At 47.4% G+C, this 21,089-nt stretch overlaps 1 protein-coding gene across 6 annotated transcripts in view; it reads right to left on the bottom strand.

Moving 5' to 3' along the window:
- Positions 1-21,089, bottom strand: part of ACER1 (alkaline ceramidase 1) — a 163,436-nt gene that overhangs the window by 95,827 nt on the left and 46,520 nt on the right. For all 6 annotated transcript variants that reach the window (XM_085638647.1, XM_085638650.1, XM_085638648.1 and 3 more), the window contains exon 2: positions 4,486-4,589. In XM_085638647.1, the coding sequence (XP_085494773.1) occupies positions 4,486-4,578 (93 nt within the window). In that variant the 5' untranslated portion in view covers positions 4,579-4,589. The remainder of the gene's footprint in view (positions 1-4,485; positions 4,590-21,089) is intronic.

The following is a 21,089-nucleotide window of genomic DNA, read 5'->3' as shown; positions in this document are numbered from 1 at the left end:
GTGTATCCCCTTTCGTATCCCTGAGAGGTAGAGAACCCAGAACCAAGATGAATCTCCACTGACTTGACAGGGGTAGGAGGGTAGGGCCTGATCTAGAATAGAACAAACTTAAAATTCGACAACATCAACAAAAATATAAGAACTGGTATGACTACAAACATGGGGTCAAGAACCATGACTTCAAGGTTAATACTCCTGTAATAATAAAGAAACCCATACATGTTCAACTAGGTTTAAGCAAGAGAAAAAGGACAGACTTGGAGCGGGGATAATCTTGTTGATGTATCTTAAATATATTAGCTCCCCTATGTAAGGAGATGTGTTGTAATCTTGCAGTGTGGGTCTCCTGCTTTCCCTCCTCCCTTCCCTCCACTCACTCTAATTATTACCCCTTGGTACTTTACTGTGTCCCCTTTCCTTTCCACCCAGTTAGAACGTTGCACTAGAGCTCAGAGTAGAATGTTGGAATTCAAAACGGGTGTGAAGAGCGGATGACCATAATAAAAAAGCTTCCAACTTACCTGCTTTCAAGTATTCTATTTTTGGAGTTTCTACACATTGTTATGCTACATTTGTCACCATGTAACTGCGACGGCGTATGTGTATCTGAAACTGGTTCTTACAAGCATTTGCAATGTAATAGGTCTTGCATTTGCGAGAGTTTAAGCTATTAGCATTGTAAATGACAATGCCTTTCATTTAAGTTTTAAAAAACAAACATAAATAAAAGGCATTGTCATTTACAATGCCAATAGCCCAAACCCGCGTAAATGTGAGACCTATTACATTGCAAATGCTTGTTTAATATTGAGGAAGCCCAGCAGCTCCCACAACAACATTTTATAATATCTACGGCAAAACAAAACAAGCTTTGACGAAGGCATAAAGGCCGGCAGCCAATGCCAGACAGATTGACTTTGCAAATACTTAGTTCCTAATGGAATTGATTAATTCAATCAAACGCCTAGAAGGGAGTCTTTCAATAATAATCGTGCCTGGCAGTTTCCTTAGCAACAAAATGGTATTAACTTATCCCTCAACTTTAAGATTGTGGGAGTCAACTACCCAAAATGTAAATATACCCTCCTGTTACAGGATAGAACTTCAAAGGATTTATTGAACTAAATATCTATTAATTGTTCGTCTGTATTTGTAGGTTGAGCATTCAAGACCTCTTGTATATACTTTAGTATATACTTATATGTGTATGTACTTTGTGGGCTGTGGAGGTCAGCCCTAGGACTTGTCTGCTTCCGCTTAGGGACTTTTTTTCAAATCAACTGCCTCTATTGAACGGTCTTGATAGAAAACGACCAGCAGATGTCAGTAAAATACCAGAATTGCTTTCTGCTGAGGGACTTTCTTTTTTCAATTTTTCGGGCAACTGGCCTTTGTTTCCCCTTCACTTCAGTTGCATCAGGTGTGAGGCTCCTGACTGCTCCCAACCAAGAGACTCCAACAAAAGGAGGCCTGATGACCCCTCAGATTAGGTTTTTGTTATGGGCTCAGCAGGAGTCTTAAATAAGAAAGCCCCATCAGCGCCTGCACATTGTTGCAGAAGGAAAGCAGACAACATGCAGGCACTGCTGAAAGTGTCCCGGTGTTTGGAAATTACACTAGGACGAGTTCAGCACATTATTCACAGGGGCCCAAAATAAATTCTTGGCAGGGTGGACAGCGTTCACCCTGTGAAAGAAGTGGGTGGACGCCGTCCACCAGCATGTCCCCTCCCACCCCCCCCCCCCACTCGTGCCCTGATGTAAATATTACAGTGCATATGTAATATGCATCCTAAGTTTCCACCAGCGATTTCTGACTTTCAGAAGGTTTAAAATATCTTGCCAGGAGTCTCTATAAATATATCTTATAATATACTGCCCCTCCTCCTCTGTGATTACCCGGGCAGCCTCCAGGAATGGCGTACGCGAAATGTGCACTTACAGCTGGGGAAATCTGCAAATCCCTGGGACCCAGTTTTTAAAACGTTTTGTATTATATGGTTGTAATTAGATGCATATAGCGCTTACTACACCCGCCGTGGCGCTGAAGCACTGTTTGAGACATGCCAGTCGTACAGTTTATTGTCGACCTAAATCCAAGTGTTGTAGCCTACTGCGTCGGTTGTGCATCAGGGTTATTTTTCTTGGATATTCCAATCCCCCATCTGTCTCTGTTCTACAAACCCCGCCTCTGTCACCGCCCCTCCCAGACTCTCTGCTTCGCCCGTGTTGGTCACAGTAGCGTCGGTCGATTGTGAGAGGCGTTTAATTACCTTTCACCCTGTAACTAGGGCGTCCACAACAAAGGGACCGGAAGAGGGCGGGCGCTGTTCTGTGGAGGGCGAGGAGGGAGTCCGAGAAGCCGATTACAAATCTGGGGCAAGGGCCACCCCTGCTCGCGCTCAAATGCTCACAAGCACAAACAGTCTGTCATTTGCAAAATCAGTTTAAAAGGGGCCATAGTTTGTAAGGGAAAATGTTTGTCTACCCAGATCCAACAATCCCGGGCAACAGTAAATCCGTAGAAGATGTGCTATCGCCTGCTATGAATCAAATTGTGAATTGCTGGCAGGTGTACCCTTGTGAGTAGACCGGTGTGTGTGCCTGTGACAGGCAATGCATCATTCGTAGTTACAAAATGGTCCAAATGAGTGGAATGGAATGTTTGCTGCCGGACTTATTTATTGAACACTCATGTCAGTGAAGGACATATGAGACGACAGAGATACAGTTATATTCAGGCGCGCACAGGGCTGTTGGGGAGAATTCCTTACAGGCCAGGGAATCTGGGAGGCCAGCTGGGCTGGGGATGGGTCAGTCATACAGAAGACAGCCTTTAGCACACACTGCTACTGTTCATGTCTGAAAGCTTTCAAAATAAATGTCTCACCTGTGGATGGACGCTCCATCACTTAGGTTATTTAAAAATGACGTTTCGTGAAGAAAAAATACGTTTATTTGACTTGGTAGGAAGGAACCAACAGGAATAGTTATATAGTAATAGACACCGTTTTCTACAAGGTAAATGAGAGAGATGCTCTTAGTAAATAACATACTTATAGGTGACATAACATGCATTTCCTTAGTGCAGCGCTCAAGAATCCACTATGCTCGATGCAGGTTAATGTACACATTAAACGTATATTTCTACGAGTCTAAATTATTGGTTCTTAAGTTGGGTCTGGGGACCCCTGGAGGTCCGCAACACCTACTTAGGAGGTCCACAACTCCTTAGAAAACTAAACTTTATCAACAGAATAATAAAGTGTACATAATAAGAGAAGCAAAATGTAATATTGGACATTTTAAAACGTTGTGAAATTGGGAAGGAATTTGAAGTTGGTGGTTAAAAATGAAGTTAGTCTCCTCCGATTGATTTGAGGAGCAGGGCAAGTGCATCAAACAGAATATAGCATAGATGATGAGTGGCCGCAACTGAATTTAGAAAAGCTCCAACCTTTCCATTATAATTGTGATTTTTTTATATTTGTGAATTAAATAAAATATTTCATTATTTGTATATGTGTTTGATGAATGCTTGTTTCTGAGTTTTTGTGTGAGGTTATGCGGTTCAAATCATCAAATTTGCCTAGGAATGGTACCCTGGACTCTAATAATGAGTCAGTGGGGTCTCTGAGTTCCCTAAACTCCAATAAGAACTCCAAATTCCAGTAATGATTAAGTAGGGGTTCACAGATGTCAAAAAGGTTAAGAACCATTTGTCTGAATATTTAGAAAGGCTAGGTACCCGATGGCAGAATGTATTCTTTTTTTTAGCCACTGAAATAGGCAATGTGGGCCTTTCACCTGCACACAGGGGTGTAGCTACCATTGGTGCAGCGAGTGCGGTAGCACCAGGGCTCAAAGACTCGCGCGACCTATTGAACCCTGATGTATTTTACCACCCTACAGCAGTCAAAGGGGCAATTTTCTTTGCTTGCACAAAGCCAAGGAATCCTTGCTACACCGCAACCTTTTTAAGCTGAATGAAAATGTGCCTTCAACATGCCGGTCAAATGAGAGCAGTTTTCTTGCATATGACAGATGTTTGACGAAATCTCACAAAATATGTAGTACGCACCACAAGCTTAATTGTCTGTTGATTCTCAAGAAAACACGTGTCATTATCACTGTGGCCAATGCTTTTTTATCCAAATCAATGGGTGAGGCCCTGCTAATCTCTCAAGAGGGTTTCCTAGTTTATGTAGGTGATGTACAAATTCTGGGACAATTTTGGCTTTGCTCAGAAGTAGCTTCTTAAATTGTATGAACTATGTGATCTCTACAGATCACCTACACCTGGAATCAAGATGGCGGCCTTGAAGGAGGATGCTAGAGCCGAGTACAGACTAAATAACTAGGCAAGGACACTGTTTAGAATGAAAAACGCAAAGGTCGCTCGCTGTCCTGTGTATCATTTACTGAGAGGAGTTTCGGATGACCATGACACTGGGCCCAGGTCACCAACCATCACCATAACACTCACCGTGTTGTAGAATTCCGCCACGTGCACCGAGTGCTGGAAATTACCCTCGCACCAGTCGATCTCAGAGCTCTGGTAGGTCAGGATGTGCGCCATGGTGGGACCCTCTGAAAAAGAGAAATCTTTGTCACACACAGCAAAGGCACAAGGCACTTAAGGCAGCAAGCTCAACCTGTTGGGTCAGCTCCTATAACAACACAGCATACACACAGAAGCATCATGCCTATCATTAGCAGATCCTGTCCTACTGGGCGAGAAGCATGACAGCTATCAAAGAAGACAAAAGTCTGCAAGGTGCATGCGACTGATTATTCACCGTGCAGACTGCAACCAGGAGAAATGTAGACAGCACACCTGAAAAACAGCTTTTGTCAGGTGGAAACCAGAAAGACTACTTCGAAGAGGTTTAGTTGTGCAAATGAACCTACATTTCACTATACTCTCTACTGACACCTAGGGTGTGATTCGCAAAGTTAACTTACAGTTTTGACTTGAGTAAGTTTACATGTTGGAGTAAGTTTACCCCTTTCGGTATTCAGAAACTCCGAGTACAAACTTACCACAAAAGTTCAAGTTACATCTCAACACCTTCAGAGTAAAGCAGCTGACTTACTTTTGTGTGGTAGGGCGATATCCCTCCCAAAACCCTTCCCTGACCCTGCCTAAACCCCTCTTACTCATCCCTAAATCTATTCCGTTTACAAGAAAGTCTGCCCCTTTCTCCGCCCAATCCCCTGTATCGCTCCAATATTTACTACTAAAACCTATACTCAAGTGTGCTATAACTCCACAGTCGAGGCAGAAAACTGCATTCACAAGTAAAGGTAAAACTTACATTTTGTAGTACCTTTAACGGTACTACTAAACACTCTACAAAGTGAAGTTTGTTAATCACACGCCAAATGTTTTCCAATTGCCAACATGACACACATGGGTCATAGGGGGCCGATCGAAGATGTAAGTGTGCGACAGCTCAACTGTTTTTTAGGGCTGGATGAGTGCAAGTCATACCACTGACCCTGTCTCTGCCTCAGCCCTGCTGTTTTTTCAGAGGCACCGGTCATTTGGAAAATTTCGCAATCCTTCTAGATGCCAGAGTTTCTAAGCGCATCATATCAAGTTAATACATTTGAACAGTACGTGCCTTTCACTGGTGTGGCCTTTGTGGACTGTCTGGAATGTGTGTTGCAAAAGAACTCTTCCTTGCATGGATGTTAAAGGACAGTATGTGGAAAGGAACTGGTATGGAATCAGTAAATCAATAAAACATAAAGACGCAGCTCTTCAAAATGCAAAATTAAAAGATAGACACCCTTGACTAAACTTTAGACCATCTCTGTGTCTGTTACTCAAAACCATGGTTAAGTACACCAGATGTATTGTAACATTTATATAGTGCTTAATACCCCTATGTGGGGCACTGAGGAGCTTGCCTACTTGGGTAGCATACTACACTATGTTCTGTTATTTGGATTTTTAACGCGCACGGCTACTCACGAGTATCCCGGCACGATGTCTTAAGGGGAGCAAGGAGATTAGCATACGAAAAGGTACATTTTCAGATTTTTCTTGAATACTGTGGGGTCTTTGATATTACGTAATGCCAGGGGAAGTGCGTTCCAAGCAGCTGCAGCCCTCTGTGTCAGAAAACTGCCACCAAGCCTCTGGTACTTAAATCAAGGAACCTGTGCGAGTCGATGGGATGCCAATCGCAACTGTCTCGATGGCACATAGAAGGTGAACCGCTTTTTGCAAATAGGATGGTCCAAAGCCATGCAGAGCACCATGCGCTAGGACCAGCGATTTAAACTTCACTCGTTCAGCTACGGGAAGCCAGTGAAGGGAACGCAAGTGATGACACACGCCATGTCTGGTGGAGATGCCCAAAAGAAGTCTAGCTGCCATATTCTGGACCACCTGGAGCTTTTTTATCAGGTAGCCAGGAATGCCAATGTAAAGCGCATTGGCATAATCCAGCCGGGACAGGATGAGAGCGCAGGTGACCATTTCTCTTCCTGCTTGGGGCAGGAGAGGAAAGAACTTTCTTAAAGTCTTGAGGAGACCAAAACAATTGCCGGCCAACTTCTTGATGTGAAATGAGAAGGAGAGACTCATCAAACCATACCACCAGGTTCTTGGCCGGCTTCCCTTCTGAGGTGGGCAGGGGGAACTCAGGTGGTCACAGAGCTTCCCGGAACTTGGGTGGGACTTTTCCAAACAGGAGACTCTCTGACTTCTCCTCGTTACATTTTAGTTTTGCAGCCGCTAGCCATTTAAAAATGGAAGAGAGGAGGAGCCTAGCGCTTGACCAAGATGGCCGCGTGAGCTCTGAGCTCCCGAGACCCTCGCGCCCTCCGTCGACTATCCTGTCTCTAATCCTGTCGGTATGCATGGCATCGTGTGGATGACCTGTCAGGGAGGCGATTGATGCTACCCGCGGTCGGATCGCCCACCGGGAACCGGACTTATGCCTGGCGGAAGATTGCGGCCTATCTCCGAGGGATGCCAGGGGCTAGAGTTGGCAGGATGCCCGACTTCTAGTTGAATAACAACGGCCAGGCGAGGTGTGAACTGTCGGACGGAGGTCCCCGTCCTTTCACTTTCGCTTTCTCTCCCTTTGTCAGCCCTGCCCCTGGAGAGCTCTTGGTGGCTTTATTACCCTATGGACGCTCTGCAGGCTACTCTGGTGGCCCACTGCAGAACTGATCACTCCTGATTCCTTTCATTGAGAGGGACCCGTCTTATCTGAACCGACCTGCTTGGTATCAACCATGTCGGGCAAAGCAGGGGTGGATCGGCTGAAGGCTAAGTCTACCAGGCGGGGAGCCTATACCCAAGTCAATAGTATGGACCGCTATGCTCTGCAGAAGGGATCACCGAGTGGGTCGAGCCAGTCGCCGGATACCCAGAAGGCGGCCTCGCCTTTGGCCCCGGAGCTCTCACTACAGGATGTCATGGGCGCGCTCGAAGGGATGCAGACTTCGATTGGGAGACAGTTTGATGCCCTGGCGCATAAGGTGGATGCCATCTTGGTGGATGTTAACCTGATCCGTGCGGACCTGGGCAAAACGAATGAACGGGTCAGGACCCTGGACCTCAAGACCACGGGCCTCACCGATGATGTCACGGAACTGCAGATCGAGGTTCGTAAGCTGAGGACCGAGAGTGATCTCGCCGCCCGCCGGCTGGAGGACTTTGAGAGCCGGGCCAGGCGCAACAATGTGCGCGTCATCGGGGTCCCGGAGTCCTCGGATGAGGCTTCGGTTGACCTGCTTGTCGAGGACTTGGTGCTTAATCATCTGCAGCCTAAGGGTCTTGGAAAGTTCTTTGCGGTTGAAAGGGCCCATAGAGTGCCGGGTGGGAGGCCCAAGGTGGGTGCCCCACCGAGGCCGATCGTCGCTCGGCTCTTTCATTTTCGAGATCGGGACGCTATCCTGCAAGCATCGAGGGTGACGGGCCCGGTCCCCTTCCAGAACGCGTCGGTGAATTTCTATCCGGACTTCACCCAGCAGGTGCAGAGGCAGAGACAGGGATTTCTGGGGGTGAAGAGGCGGCTCCGGGAGAGGGATCTGAAGTATGCCATGCTCTTCCCTGCCAGATTACGTGTGGTGCACGAAGATCGGACATTCTTCTTTGACTCTCCTGTTATGGCCGATGAATGGCTGGACGCTTTGCCCCGGCGACGGACGGGGGAGGACATTGCCGAGGATGGGGACAGTGGCCGGGATGGGCAGGGCTGATTTTTCGGAGCCGGTCTGACTCGATTTGGCTATATTTGAAGACTTGAATAGAGTGCAGTCAATGCGGAGGGCTGCGGGAGGACGAGGGGTGCTCTTTTCCTCCCTTAGGGTACTTTTTGTAGATTTTGGGTTTTGTAGGGCGACAGGCACACTGCAAGTTGGGGGGGCTTTGTAAGCTGCAGCAGGGGTGCAGGGTGGGGGGGGTTTCTGGGATTTTGGGTTTGTTGTTGGGGGGTTTATTTCTGCAAGGCATGATGATTCTTTCCAGGACTGTTCCATGGTGGCTCTTTGGGTGTGGGGTGGGCCTCTTTACGTTTGAGGATGGGGGGTAGGGGTTTAAGTGTTATAAGCTGGAATGTTAATGGTTTGGGGGATCGCATTAAGCGTGGGATTGTTTTGCAATTCTTGAAACGGTCAATGCCGGATGTTGCCCTGCTGCAGGAGACGCATCTTATAGGTAATACGTGCTATGCTCTGAATAGGAAGGGTTATAAATTCATAGCACATTCGGGATTCTCCTCTGGGTCCAGGGGTGTGGGCATCCTAGTCAGAGCCTCGCTACCATTTGAGGTGGACTCCACCATTGTTGATGATAGGGGGAGGTTTGTGGCGGTGGCGGGGCGGTGGGAAGGAAGAACTTTGGTTTTAGTTTCGGTTTATGTCCCGCCGGCCCTGCAGGCCTCCACGTTCACAGATCTGGGTAGGGCCCTGTTGGATCTCCCGGGGGGTATGCTTGTGGTGGGAGGTGATTTCAACGCTGTTGGCTCCGGCCTGCTGGATAGATACCCGCCCAGAGACACAGGGGGGGCTCAGAAGTGGCTTCCAGACTTCCTAGACACGCTTGGCCTGATAGACTGCTGGAGGCTCCGGCACCCCACACAGAGCCAATACACGTTCCACTCCGGGGCACATGGTAGTCTTTCCAGGATTGATTACCTACTCACTCTGGCTGCGCATGCCTCATTGGTCTCCGAGGCGAGGCACATGGCGCGTGGTATCTCTGACCATTCGCCAGTGTGGATCCGGCTGGATCTGGGTCGGGAGGGAGGAGGAAGGGTGGCCCCTATCAACCCGTGGTATTTCCGAGACCCCAAGATGCGCAGCGCGCTGATAAAGAAAGTGAAAATTTTCTTTTTTCAAGGACAATCAGGGATCCGTGGATTCGGCAGTGACGCTGTGGGAAGCATTTAAGACCGTGCTCCGAGGGGAAGCCCTCTCCCTAGTAGTAGCTGCCAAGCGGCGGAGAGATGGCGAGGTTCTGCAGGTTGAGGAGGAGATCGCGGCTCTGGAGGGAGCGCTGGAGGAGGAGGTTACAGAGTCCTCACTGCATGAGCTTTGCTTGAAGCAAGCTGAGTATAAGGACCTGGTGACGAACGCCGCTAAGACCCTCAGTAGGGAACAGCAGGGCCGTTTGTATGATGTTGGTGACAAGGCAGGGAAACTCCTGGCTTGGCTGGACAAAAAAGAACGGGTCAATAGAGTTGTGCCAGAGTTGATGGGAGAGAGGGGAGAGGCGATTGTGGAACCTGAGAGGATTGTAAAGTGTTTCTCGGACTATTTCTGTAGGGTTTATGCCTCAGTGTCGGATAGGCCGCCCGAGGACTCGTGGGACCTCCTCCGTGATATCGAGTTGCCCTGTCTCTCCGATATAGATAGGGACGATCTAGATGGTGACATAACGGTTGACGAGGTGGCGGGGGCTATCCGCGCGTTAAACTCGGGCAAGGCCTCGGGACCGAACGGCTTGCCGGTCGACCTGTACAAGCTATTTCCGGATAGGGTCGCCCCTCACCTGCGCGCCATGTTTGTGGAGGCGCGGGGGAGTGGGACCCTCCCGTTGGACCAGCGACTGGCGACGATTGTGGTTATACACAAAGAGGGCAAACCCCGAGATAAGTGCGCCTCATCTAGGCCTATCTCACTTCTTAACGCAGAGCCGAAAATTCTGGCTAAAATCCTGGCGACCCGATTGATTAGGGTACTCGGTGACTTGGTCCACCCGGATCAATCCGGCTTCATCCCGCACCGAAACACAGCGTTAAATCTTCGGCGCCTTCATGGTGTAATCGCCAGGGCGGGCACGCTGCGTGAACCAGCTATTGTGGCGTCTCTTGACGCCACGATGGCCTTTGACACGGTGGAATGGGCATATTTGTGGGCCGTGCTGGCCAAGTTCGGCTTTGGCCACGGTTTTGTGAGCTGGGTGAGGTTGCTGTATGAGGGGCCACTTGCGAGTGTGGTGGTGAATGGTCGGGCGTCGACTCCGTTTCAGCTTGGGAGGGGTACTCGGCAGGGTTGTCCCCTGTCGCCTTTGTTGTTCGCCCTCGCCCTAGAGCCGCTGGCTGCGTGGATACGTTGGCACCCGGATATACGGGGCCTTAGATGGTCGCCTGAACACGAGGACCGTATTTCGCTCTATGCCGATGATATCCTGCTGTATCTTGCCTCACCCAAGAAATCACTTATAGTGGTCTGTGACGTACTCACATCTTTTGGTAGGAACTCGGGTCTGGTTATCAACTGGAGTAAATCGTATTTGTATGTTCTTAGTGGCGAAGTTCCACCGATCCCTAGAACATGCTCGATACAGGTCGCTCAGCAGGGCTTCGTGTATTTGGGGATTTTTATCTCCATGGACTCTGCTGTGCGATATGAGAAGAACCTGCTCCCCCCCCTAGCACGCCTGAGGCGGGATGTTGAAGGCTGGCGGAGGCTGCCGCTCTCCCTCGTTGGGCGTGCGGCCCTGTTCAAAATGATGTCTCTTCCCCGCTTCCTCTACGCACTGCAGAATACTTTGGACTGGGTTCCGGCCAAATACTTTCGGGAGGTCGAAGGCCTCCAACGAACGTTGCTTTGGGATGGGCGGCCGCGAATAGCTATTGCAAAGTTGACGCTTCCATGGTACGACGGGGGCATTGCGCTCCCAGACATCCGACGGTACTATTGGGCCACCCAGCTGAGCGCGATTAATCATGGGTTTTATGGCCCTGCCCTCAGCCCTGGGTATGCCATGGACAGGTGGTTGCTGCGTGGTGGTAACTACTACAGGGCGTTGTACTCGCGGTCCCTAGACTCGTCCCTCACGGGGCCCACTGGTGTGGCAGTGCGTGTGTGGAAGATGGCAACTGACTCGCTGGGCTGGAAGGATAGGCTCACCCTCGCTACCCCGCTGTTTGAATCGGAGAGACTGGGAAGGCTTTGGCACACAAAAGGGTTTGATAAATGGGACCTGATCGGCATCTCCAGGGTGGGAGATGTGCTGAATAAGGGGAAGGTGAAGTCCTTTGAAGAGTTGCAGACGGAGTATGAGCTGGGGCCCTCCGAGTATTTCCGATATATTCAGGTGCGTCACGCCCTCCGATCAGTCCTCGTAGAGGGTGAGAAGGTGCCTGAGTCCTCTCCTTTGGAGGACCGGGTCCTTGATGGCCATATGCCCGAGAGCACGATCTCACTCATCTATAGGAAACTGATCAACGTCCGGGCGGACATGCTTCTGGGGCTGAGGGACCAGTGGACTAGGGATGGCCTCGAGTTGGATGATGAGGATTGGCAGTCGGCTGTTTCCTCTCCTAAGGAGGTCGCGATCCCGTCGCGTCTGAGGCTGGTGCAGCTTAAAATACTGCATCGAGTGTATGTGACGGGGCCAAGGCTGGTTCACATGGGATTCTCGGAGGACGGCCTATGCAGGAGGGGATGTGGTATGGTGGGTACTTTCCTGCATATCATTTGGGAATGTGGTGTCATTACGGAATTCTGGAGGAGAGTCCATGCAGTGATGGGGGAGGTGACGGGCATTGCTATGCAGCCGGAAGCGCGGTGTTGCCTCCTGAATGTCTGGGGGCCCACTGACCACGATGAGGCGCAGACCCAATGGGTGACTCTGGGTAACATGGTCGCTAAGAGAGATATCGCGCGATTGTGGGGCTCCGCGGGGCCCCCCACGTTGACCGCGTGGAAAGAAAATATGGACTGGAGTATGTTAAGGGAGAAGACGGTCTATTGCGCTTGAGGCCGCCCCCGGAAGTGGCACGCCATCTGGGGGCGGTGGAATCAATACAGGGGGGGAATATGTCTTGCCCCGGATCTGGATCCTCCCGAAGAACAGCTTTCCTCCTAACCTTCGTCCCAGCTCAGTATGGTTTATGGACTTTTTTGGCCTCTGCTGTCCCCCTTCTTCCTCTTTACACTGTCTGTAACTGGTAGATGAGTGGGGTCCGGCCTCCCCTGGGGGGCTTCACCATGGGCTTTCAGTGTTCTTGCCTTGCTGGGGTTTGTTGTGTGTTTTTGTGTTTACTTAAAATTGAACCTTTGCACTTCTCCTTTCACGGTACTGGGGACGCATCTCTGTTTCTATATATCGATGCTGCCGAACCTCCGGGTTGTCGGCTGAATAGCTGTGTCCTGACTTTTGACAATAAAGGTTTAAAAAAAAAAAAAAAAAAAAAAAAAAAAGGAAGAGAGACAGTGATGAGCCAAGGAGACAGAATTGTCATCATTGTCCCAAGTAAAGAGCAACTGGCTGTCATCGGTGTAGGCCATCACCTTGGCTCCCAGGCTCTCGGCCAGATAGGCCAAGGGTGTCACATAAATGTTAAATAGAAGGGGGCTAAGGGAGGACCCCTGAGGAACTCCCGTAGTCACAGACTGTAGAAGAGAGGAGGACGGAGGCATCCAAATCTGCTGAGCCCGACCTTCAAGAATGGACCTAAGCCAGTTCCAGGCAGTACCTGACACATCTATCCTGGCTAGTTGTGAGAGGAGAAGAGAGTGTGGGACCGTGTCGAACGCCACTGAGAGGTCAAGCAAAATCAATGCTGCCCTCCCGCCCGCATCCAAGCACTCCCAGATGGCCTCCATGACCACCACCACCACCGATTCTGTGCTGTGAGCGGCTCGGAACCCTGACTGTGCGGGATGCAACAGACCCTCTCTCTTAACAAACTCAGTAAGTTGTTTGGTGACAACCTTCTCATATACCTTGGCCAGACCAGGTAATGGAGATATTGGCCTATAGTTCCCTGGACTGCGAGTGTCTAATGACAGCTTTGTTATAAGTGGCAAAATCTTGGCCTGTTTCTAGGACACTGGGACACTGGCTGTATGGAGGAACAAATTAATAATGCTATTAACCTCTGAATTAATAGTCTTAGCTGCTGCTGCTAGCAATCTAGCCGGGCAGGGATCAGAGGGAGAGCCAGACTTTAAACTCTTCAGGATTTTAAGCGAGTCGGTGCGTGGCTGGAAGCAGAGTGGGCCTTTGCACAGAGAGTGCTCTTGGTGATACTAAATTTGACGCCCCCTCTAACTCGTCCTTTTTAATTGTCTATGTAGTGAAAATTTGGGAGAAGTAGAAGAAAAGTGAGGTGAGCATGACAGAGGGGCATTGTGAAAAGAACAATAAACAGAGAGCAGACAAGGGCGCCAGTAGCCTTCTTAAAAAGTGTATCATGGACACTTCTTTGGGCCTAAGCCATAGGGAGACTACTGCAGGGAGCTCCAAACGCCACTCTGGAGGTTGGTGCCCTCAACGGAGACCCAACTCGCATATGCTAAAGGCTTGCTGGAAGAGAAATGCTTTTGTTTTGATCCTATGTGGGAATTGTTTCCATGTCATGCGTGATGACCATTGAGATGCGGTTATCGTGTTATGGGATGCAACACTTAGGTGTCTGGTAAATGAAGAATGGTGAAACCTATGTGCACAGTTTATGGGTTTCAAGAAGCGAGCACCTTTAAACCTCTCTCCAGGTCCCTTTGTTGTATTTCTTATAATCTACTTAATTGGGTATTCATTGGGTTGCCCATTCTGAGATTTCTAGTTTAAAGTTTATGATCCTGAGCAGGAGTAGGTTGGAGGGGGAGAGGGTAGGGAGACCTACTGGGTTAGGCTTTGTTACTATTATCCCATATATGACTGTCATTGTGAGATGTCATGAAGCGATCATAGTATGTAGCTGGTGGGGACCCGCATTGGTAGACAAAATTAGAGTCCTCCATTGGCCAGCAGTATGTGGCAGATCTCTTCGGGTATTCCAGGCCTGCTCAATTGGTGATTGGTGGATTATTACTGTGGACTGGAACAGGATTAGGTGAAGAAAGGACTCGTAGGAGTTCGGTGTTATGCGAGTGTAAGAGTGTCAAGCAATATAAGGGAATTATTATGCAGTCTGTTTGAACTACAATCATTAAATTTTTTTAAATTTCTCGTTGCTTGTGTCCACAGGTAGAGATTTTTTAAAAAAAACACTGGCAAAACAAATAGGCCCTGGTTTTATGAGTACATGCAGGCAAACATGGACAAGCACACCTGCTGTTTGCATGTATAAGCCCATTACAGCCAGACGCGGTGACTTTGGCAATGCTTCTTTCCTGGATGCAATAAAAAGGTAACCAATCGTGTGGGGAGCAGGTGGGGAGTACCTTTCAAGTACAAATGTTTGCTAATGGGCAAGCATTTACACTCATCTACAGAAAGAGGCCCCATTAGAAAGCATACGGTCCAGCTTACACACATACTCAAAGGCGGTGGTGGTAAAGTTTTCAGAACTCAAACTTATGTAGAAGCCAAGAAGGCTTCATTAGTTCCAAGTACGCAGAAGAAGAATTTGCTAGAGTGAGTTCTGGGCAGGAATCCAAAATGTACTCAGCGAAAACGATAGAAGATCTTTGAAAGATACGATATCCATTCAACCTTTAAGACAGCCATGGGTGAATAATGGAGTTATGCCACACCTAATAAAGCCCTAAGACATGAACTTTTAAAGTTCAGGTACGGTGTGAACCGAATTCTTGCTGTCAATGCAGCTAAGAGAGTCATGTTAGACTGTAATAATATTTGTACTTGTGGTTTCAAGATGAAATGTAATATTAGTCATGTTTTATTAGACTGTCTATGGTTTTTAAAGGCGCAGAAAGAACTGCTGAAACCAATATTTATGAACTATGGCGTATTAAATCGGTCACAAAAAAGCTACATTTTTAATAGACGTAGTATTTCGATGTAATGTGTGCACTTGGGAGATAGTTATTTGCAGGACTTGTTAATGGTTTTGATTGAGGGATCAGAAATGGGTAAATTTTTGGGTATTTTTGCAATAGGAAGGTCAATGTTTTTAATAACCGTTTTATATTTCGCTATTTTTATCTTGCCTGTAAATATCGTGTTTGTTTTAATTTTGAAAATGTTTAAAGGCCAAGGTCTGAAAAAACATAATTGTTGATTGACTCATTCCCAAGGGATCTTCTATCGTTTTCGCGGAGTACATTTTGGATTCCTGCCCGGAGCTCACTTTTGCAAAGTCTTCCTCTGCGGACTTGGAACTAATGAAGCCATCTTGGCTTCTACATAAGTTGGAGTTCTGCAAACTTTACCCCCCCCCGCCCTCCACCTTTCCGTCTGTGTGTATGATGGCCCGTATGCTTTCTAATGCGGCCTGTTTCTTCAGACGAGTGTAAATGCTTGCCCATTAGCAAACATTTGTACTTGAAAGGTACTCTCCACCTGCCACCCACACGATGGGTTACCTTTTCATTGCGTCCAAGAAAGAAGCATTGCTAAAGTCACCGTGTCTGGCTCTAAACATGCAAACAGCAGGTGTGCTTGTCCATGTTTGCCTGCATGTACTCATACAATAAAGTGAATACACTGCAGCTTCAGCCCTCCTGTGATGGCATCATTATTAGGAGATGCAGTGAGAGCCCTTGGATAAAGGAACCAGGGAGTGATGAAAAATATAGCACATTAAATAAATCAATGCAACAGTAGCTGTATCATGGAGTCTAGTAGCCAGGATCTGTGCAGAGGCAGGGCGGCAGCACAGCTCAGGGGTGGAGTGAGAAGATCCAACCTGGGCCTCAATGCTCGAAGACACGCATGGTCTACAGCCAGCCCAAGCCAGGTAACCGAAGGGTCACACAGTAATTTATACTTATACTAACCCTAGGGTGGAACATTTGCTTTTCTCTTTTTATGGTCACCTCTTTAGTCTCTGGTTCTCATTCTAGAAATTACAGGGTTAAGTTTCTGCTGTTGCCAAGATTCTATTTATATCAGTGAAGCTGTCTATATTTGGAGTTTAGTGTCTAATTCTCCTGTAGAAAAAGAACTTTCTCCAGTGAAGCAACTACAAGCTACTTCTGAAATATGAATGACAAAGTTGACAAACGGTGACCAAAGAAGAAAGCAGGGATGGAAAAGAACCTGCAAGGGTAAGATACAAAGACAGGCTGAGCTGGCTTTAGTGCTGGTGGCTCCTGGTGTGACAATGTCTGTTGGCGTCTCCCCATCCATGGTAGAGGTGGGTACCGCCTCTACCACAGATTCCCTCATCACCACCTTTTAACAGTGTCCCTCAAGTCTCCATAACCACTCTCTCTCAGATTCATTTAGTTTTATAGCACAACTCATACCAGTGTAAGGTGTCAGAGCACTTTACATCACACACACATTACACAGAGACAATCACACGTGTGTAAATCAGTGTATAGGAAACAATACATAAGACAGGGGACTGCAAGATGTATGAATCACATGTCATCCATACTGGTAGGCAGTTTAGTTTAAGAGTGCTTAGTCTGAAGAAGCACAAACTCAGAATTGAAAATTGTACACCACAGTTGGGGGTTCTCTTTAATAAAAAGAATCAATTTCTACCCAAATTAACCCTTTTATGCAACATTAATCTATGCTCTAATCTATACCTTGCAGTGTGCATGCAGTTCTTGATGACGGTTATCAATTCACTGTTCTATATTAGGATTCTAACTTATAGACTGCAAGTAACAACAAGCATTTGCAATGCAATAGGCCTCGCATTAATTAAGTTTGAGCTATTAGCATTGCTAAATCTTGCAACACCAATTGCAACCAAAGTCTATAAATTGTAGGCCAAAAAAATGTTTGTTTTTTTGTAGCAATGGTGGCATGCTGCGCTTTAGAAGAATATGTTGAAAAGTAAAGTGTCAAAAAACAACAAAGTCTGTGTGATTTAAACACAACCTCTTTGGGTCAAAGGAGCACGAGTCTGCTGACTCAAAACAACGCTTTATGTTGTTAAGCGGAAAGAAACCTACATAGATTTTATAGGTTTTATATAAAGCCCTCACTCGCCAACCTGGTTGGTGACATGCTTCATCATCGGGCTCCACTGGGTCTGGCCGAATGCCAACTTAGTGTGCTACAACGCCAGGTTACTGCGGAGCGGGGTTCCTGTGAGGTGACAGTGAATTAAAAAACTTCCAATTAAGTCAAAAAAGCAGTTTTATTTGTTTTGCTAATTGGAAATATTAAAAGGGAGAGTGAGGGTCAAAAAATAAAAGACCAGATTCACTCTGTGGCGGTCAACATTTTTCTGCCTTAATGTATGGTATACAGGCTTTCGTCAGGACCAGAGTGGGCGTGCAGAGTCCCGGTGGTATGAGCGCGCTAAGGCTCACCCTGCCGAGGACTATGTGTGAAAAATATATTGTGAAAAATCCGCCAGTAATTATAGTGGTGGAGAGAAAAGAGTTTATTTCGGAGGCATATCCGTGTGAAGCCTCAGGGATCCTGGGAGAAGGGTGGGAGCATATGGCACACCGCCCTCGTTGCTCGGCATCCGTTCAGTACCTAAAAACAATTAAAACTGCTTTTTTGACTTAATTGGAAGTTTTTAAATTCACTGTCACCTCACACGAACCCCGCTCCGCAGTAACCTGGCGTTGTAGCACACTGGGTTGGCATTCGGCCAGACCCAGTGGAGCCCGATGATGAAGCATGTCACCAACCAGGTTGGCGAGTGAGGGCTTTATATAAAACCTATAAAATCTATGTAGGTTTCTTTCCCCTTAACAACATAAAGCGTTGGTATGAGTCAGCAGACTCGTGCTCCTTTGACCCAAAGAGGTTGTGTTTAAATCACACGGACTTTGTTGTTTTTTGAGATTTATCCCTCGAGGGGAGTAGTCGTGTTGTGTTCCCTTCCTCTCCTGTTGTTTTTGTGAAAAGTAAAGTGTGCCATACTGCGATTGCTGCAATAGTTAATTGTGGACGCGTTAACAATTGATGTGTGCCTTGATGGCTGGTGGTGTGTGTGTCGGTAGAAATTGTGCACTGATGGCTGGTGGTGTGTGTGCCTGGTGGAAGTGTGCACTGCCGGCTGTTGGTGTGTGTGCCTGATGGAAGCGTGCACTGACGGCTGGTGGTGTGTGTGCCTTGTGAAAGCGTGCACTGGCGGCTGGTGGTGTGTGCCTGGTGGAAGCGAGCACTGAGTGTGGTTGGGTGTGGTTGTGTGTGTGTGTGTGTGTGGTTGGTTGTGTGTGTGGTTGTGTGTGTTTGGTTGTGTGTGGTTGTGTGCTTGTGTGTTTGTGTTTGTGTGTGTTACGGGGCAGCAAAGGAGACTGAAGGAGAAAGGCACAGAATCACGGGGGCAGTGAAGGGGACATAAGGAGAAAAAGGCACAGAATCACGGGGGCAGCGAAGGGGACAGAAGGAGAACAAAAGGCACAGAGTCATTGGGGCAGTGAAGGGGACGAAAGGAGAAAGACATAGAATCACAGACGGGACAGAAGGAGAAAAAGGCCCAGAATCACGGGGGCAGCGAACTGGACAGGAGAAAAAAGGCACATAATCAGGGGGGCAACTAAGGGGACAGAAGGAGAAAAAAGGCACAGCATCACAGGGGCAGTGAAGGGGATAGAAGGAGAAAGGCACAGAATCACGGGGGTAGCGAAGGGGACAGAAGGAGAACATGTTAGGAGTGAAGTGGTCGGAAAGACGCCAGTACATAGACACTATTAGTTTCATTTCTGCAGAGTGTGTCTGTAGTGAGATTCTGGAGCAAGGAGGGAGTGTGAGAATGAGAGAGGCACTAGACATGAAGAAGGGAATAGAGACCATAAAGAGAGTCTGAACAAAACAAAACAATACAATGGAGAAACGAGGATGACAGAGTACAAGGAAGCCATATCTTCCAAGCAAAAGTTGCAACTATCTATCAAAACAGGTACCTTTAAGCAGAACTGACGTCATGTACTTTATACCTTTGCTGTGAAGTCGCGTTGCATTTCTTCTTAATATCCAAGACTGTCTTTCAGCGAGATTGTTTGAATTTCGTGTTGTTTGAGTGATATTTGTTTTGATGGTATACTCTTTGAGATGTAGTGTCCTGGCGTCCATTTATGACAAGCTGGCTCATTAGCCACTGCTGCCAAGACCTGTCCCTAATCTGGAGGTCATGGGGTAAAATCCTGGTAGGGCCCACTCTGCCCTTCAGCCGTCTGAGTGCTATATTATTATTGTTACTGTATTGTCGCATTTCTACAGCACTTCATGTTATTAAGAAGGATCTACCTGCTGATGTTCTTGTGAATGGCCTAGTGCTGAGCATGCATCCAACGTTATTAGTAATTCTGTGTGTGTCCATTCCTCTCTGTAAAGGTGGGGGCGGGGTCATAAGGAGTGTGAAGCTCATGACGTAGTTGTTAAATGGCCCTAAGGGTTCTATGACTGACACCATCCAACATTTACAACTGTAAAGCCAAGATCACTTTGCATTCTGGACTGTTTTATGCTAATTGCTAAATCATCATATTATATGTCAACCCGCAGCAGCTTTGGCCTGACCAAGGGGTACCCAAAATGCTCCTGTGATGATTTCTTTCAATTTTCACGTTTGTCATAATGTTTCAATGTATTGACATAAAAAATGCGATGAGAACATTAGTTAGTTGTGTGTGTTGTGTGTGTGTGGTTGTGTGTTTGTGTGTGGCTGTGTGTGTTTGTGTGCGTGTGTTGTTGTGTGTGTGGTTGTGTCTGTGTTGTTGTCTGTGTTTAAAATACCACTTTCTGCATGCCGTTGTATTATTGTTGATTGACAGCTACAGTAGCCAATCAGACGTTTCATTGTAAAGACGTAACCAATGAACGCCCGTGTGAGTTCCGGAAACCACCGTTCACATAGCGGTTTCGGAAGGAGTAAGACGCAGCGAGACGCCGGCCGGCAGCGAGTAAGTTGTCTTTAAAGGGAGGAATGCTTGGAGCAGAGGGGAATGCAAGGGCCAAAGGAGTGGATGATGAATGAAAGTAATGAACAAGCATTTACAATGCAATGGTCTCGGCATTTTTAAAGTTAGAGCTATTGGCATTGCTCATGACATTATTTTTGTTTTTAAAACATTTAAAGAAACGGCATTGTTATTTACAATGTCAATAGCTTAATAACTCTCAAATGCGAGACATATTGCATTTGCACCCACACACAGAGCCACACACACAAAGCCACCCACACACACAGAGCCACTCACATAGCCACCTACACACACACAGAGTTACCCACATAGAGAAAGCCACCACGCATAGTCACCTACAAAAAAAGCCACCCACACAGAGCCTGCCACACGCACAGAGCCTCCCACACGCACACAGAGCCAACCACACGCACACAGTACCCCCAGAAATGTAGTGTCTCCTACGCCCCTGTGCGTAAGTGCATTTATTACCTGGCCGGTGTGAGTGATCTTCTCGCCACTGGAGCTGTTCTGAGCCCCATATAACCGACGAGACTCGGGGAGGCTTACAAGTTGAGAAACGGAAGGGAGGGATTTTAGGGCATTGACTCCGCGCAGAGCGGGGAACAAAACCGCAGACATTGTAACTAACGTCCTCTGAAGGCCAGATAGGTGACTTGAATAGCTGAGGGAAAACAGTGCAGAGAGTAACGCTGCATGCGCATGTGCGAAAAGCCGGGTAACCACTAGGCTAAAAATAACACTGAAGATCCAATTGCAACTGAAGCAATTTCCCATACTATGTACGGTATTCCGTTCAGAGCGCCGTAGTTTCTTTATGAAAGCAATACTAATCTTTAGATTTTGACATTTAAATAATAA

The sequence above is a fragment of the Triturus cristatus genome, chromosome 12 (assembly GCF_964204655.1).
Source record: "Triturus cristatus chromosome 12, aTriCri1.1, whole genome shotgun sequence".
Lineage (NCBI taxonomy): Eukaryota > Metazoa > Chordata > Amphibia > Caudata > Salamandridae > Triturus > Triturus cristatus.
The sequence above is the reverse complement of the archived record's forward strand: the minus strand, read 5'-3'. Positions and strand labels throughout refer to the sequence as shown.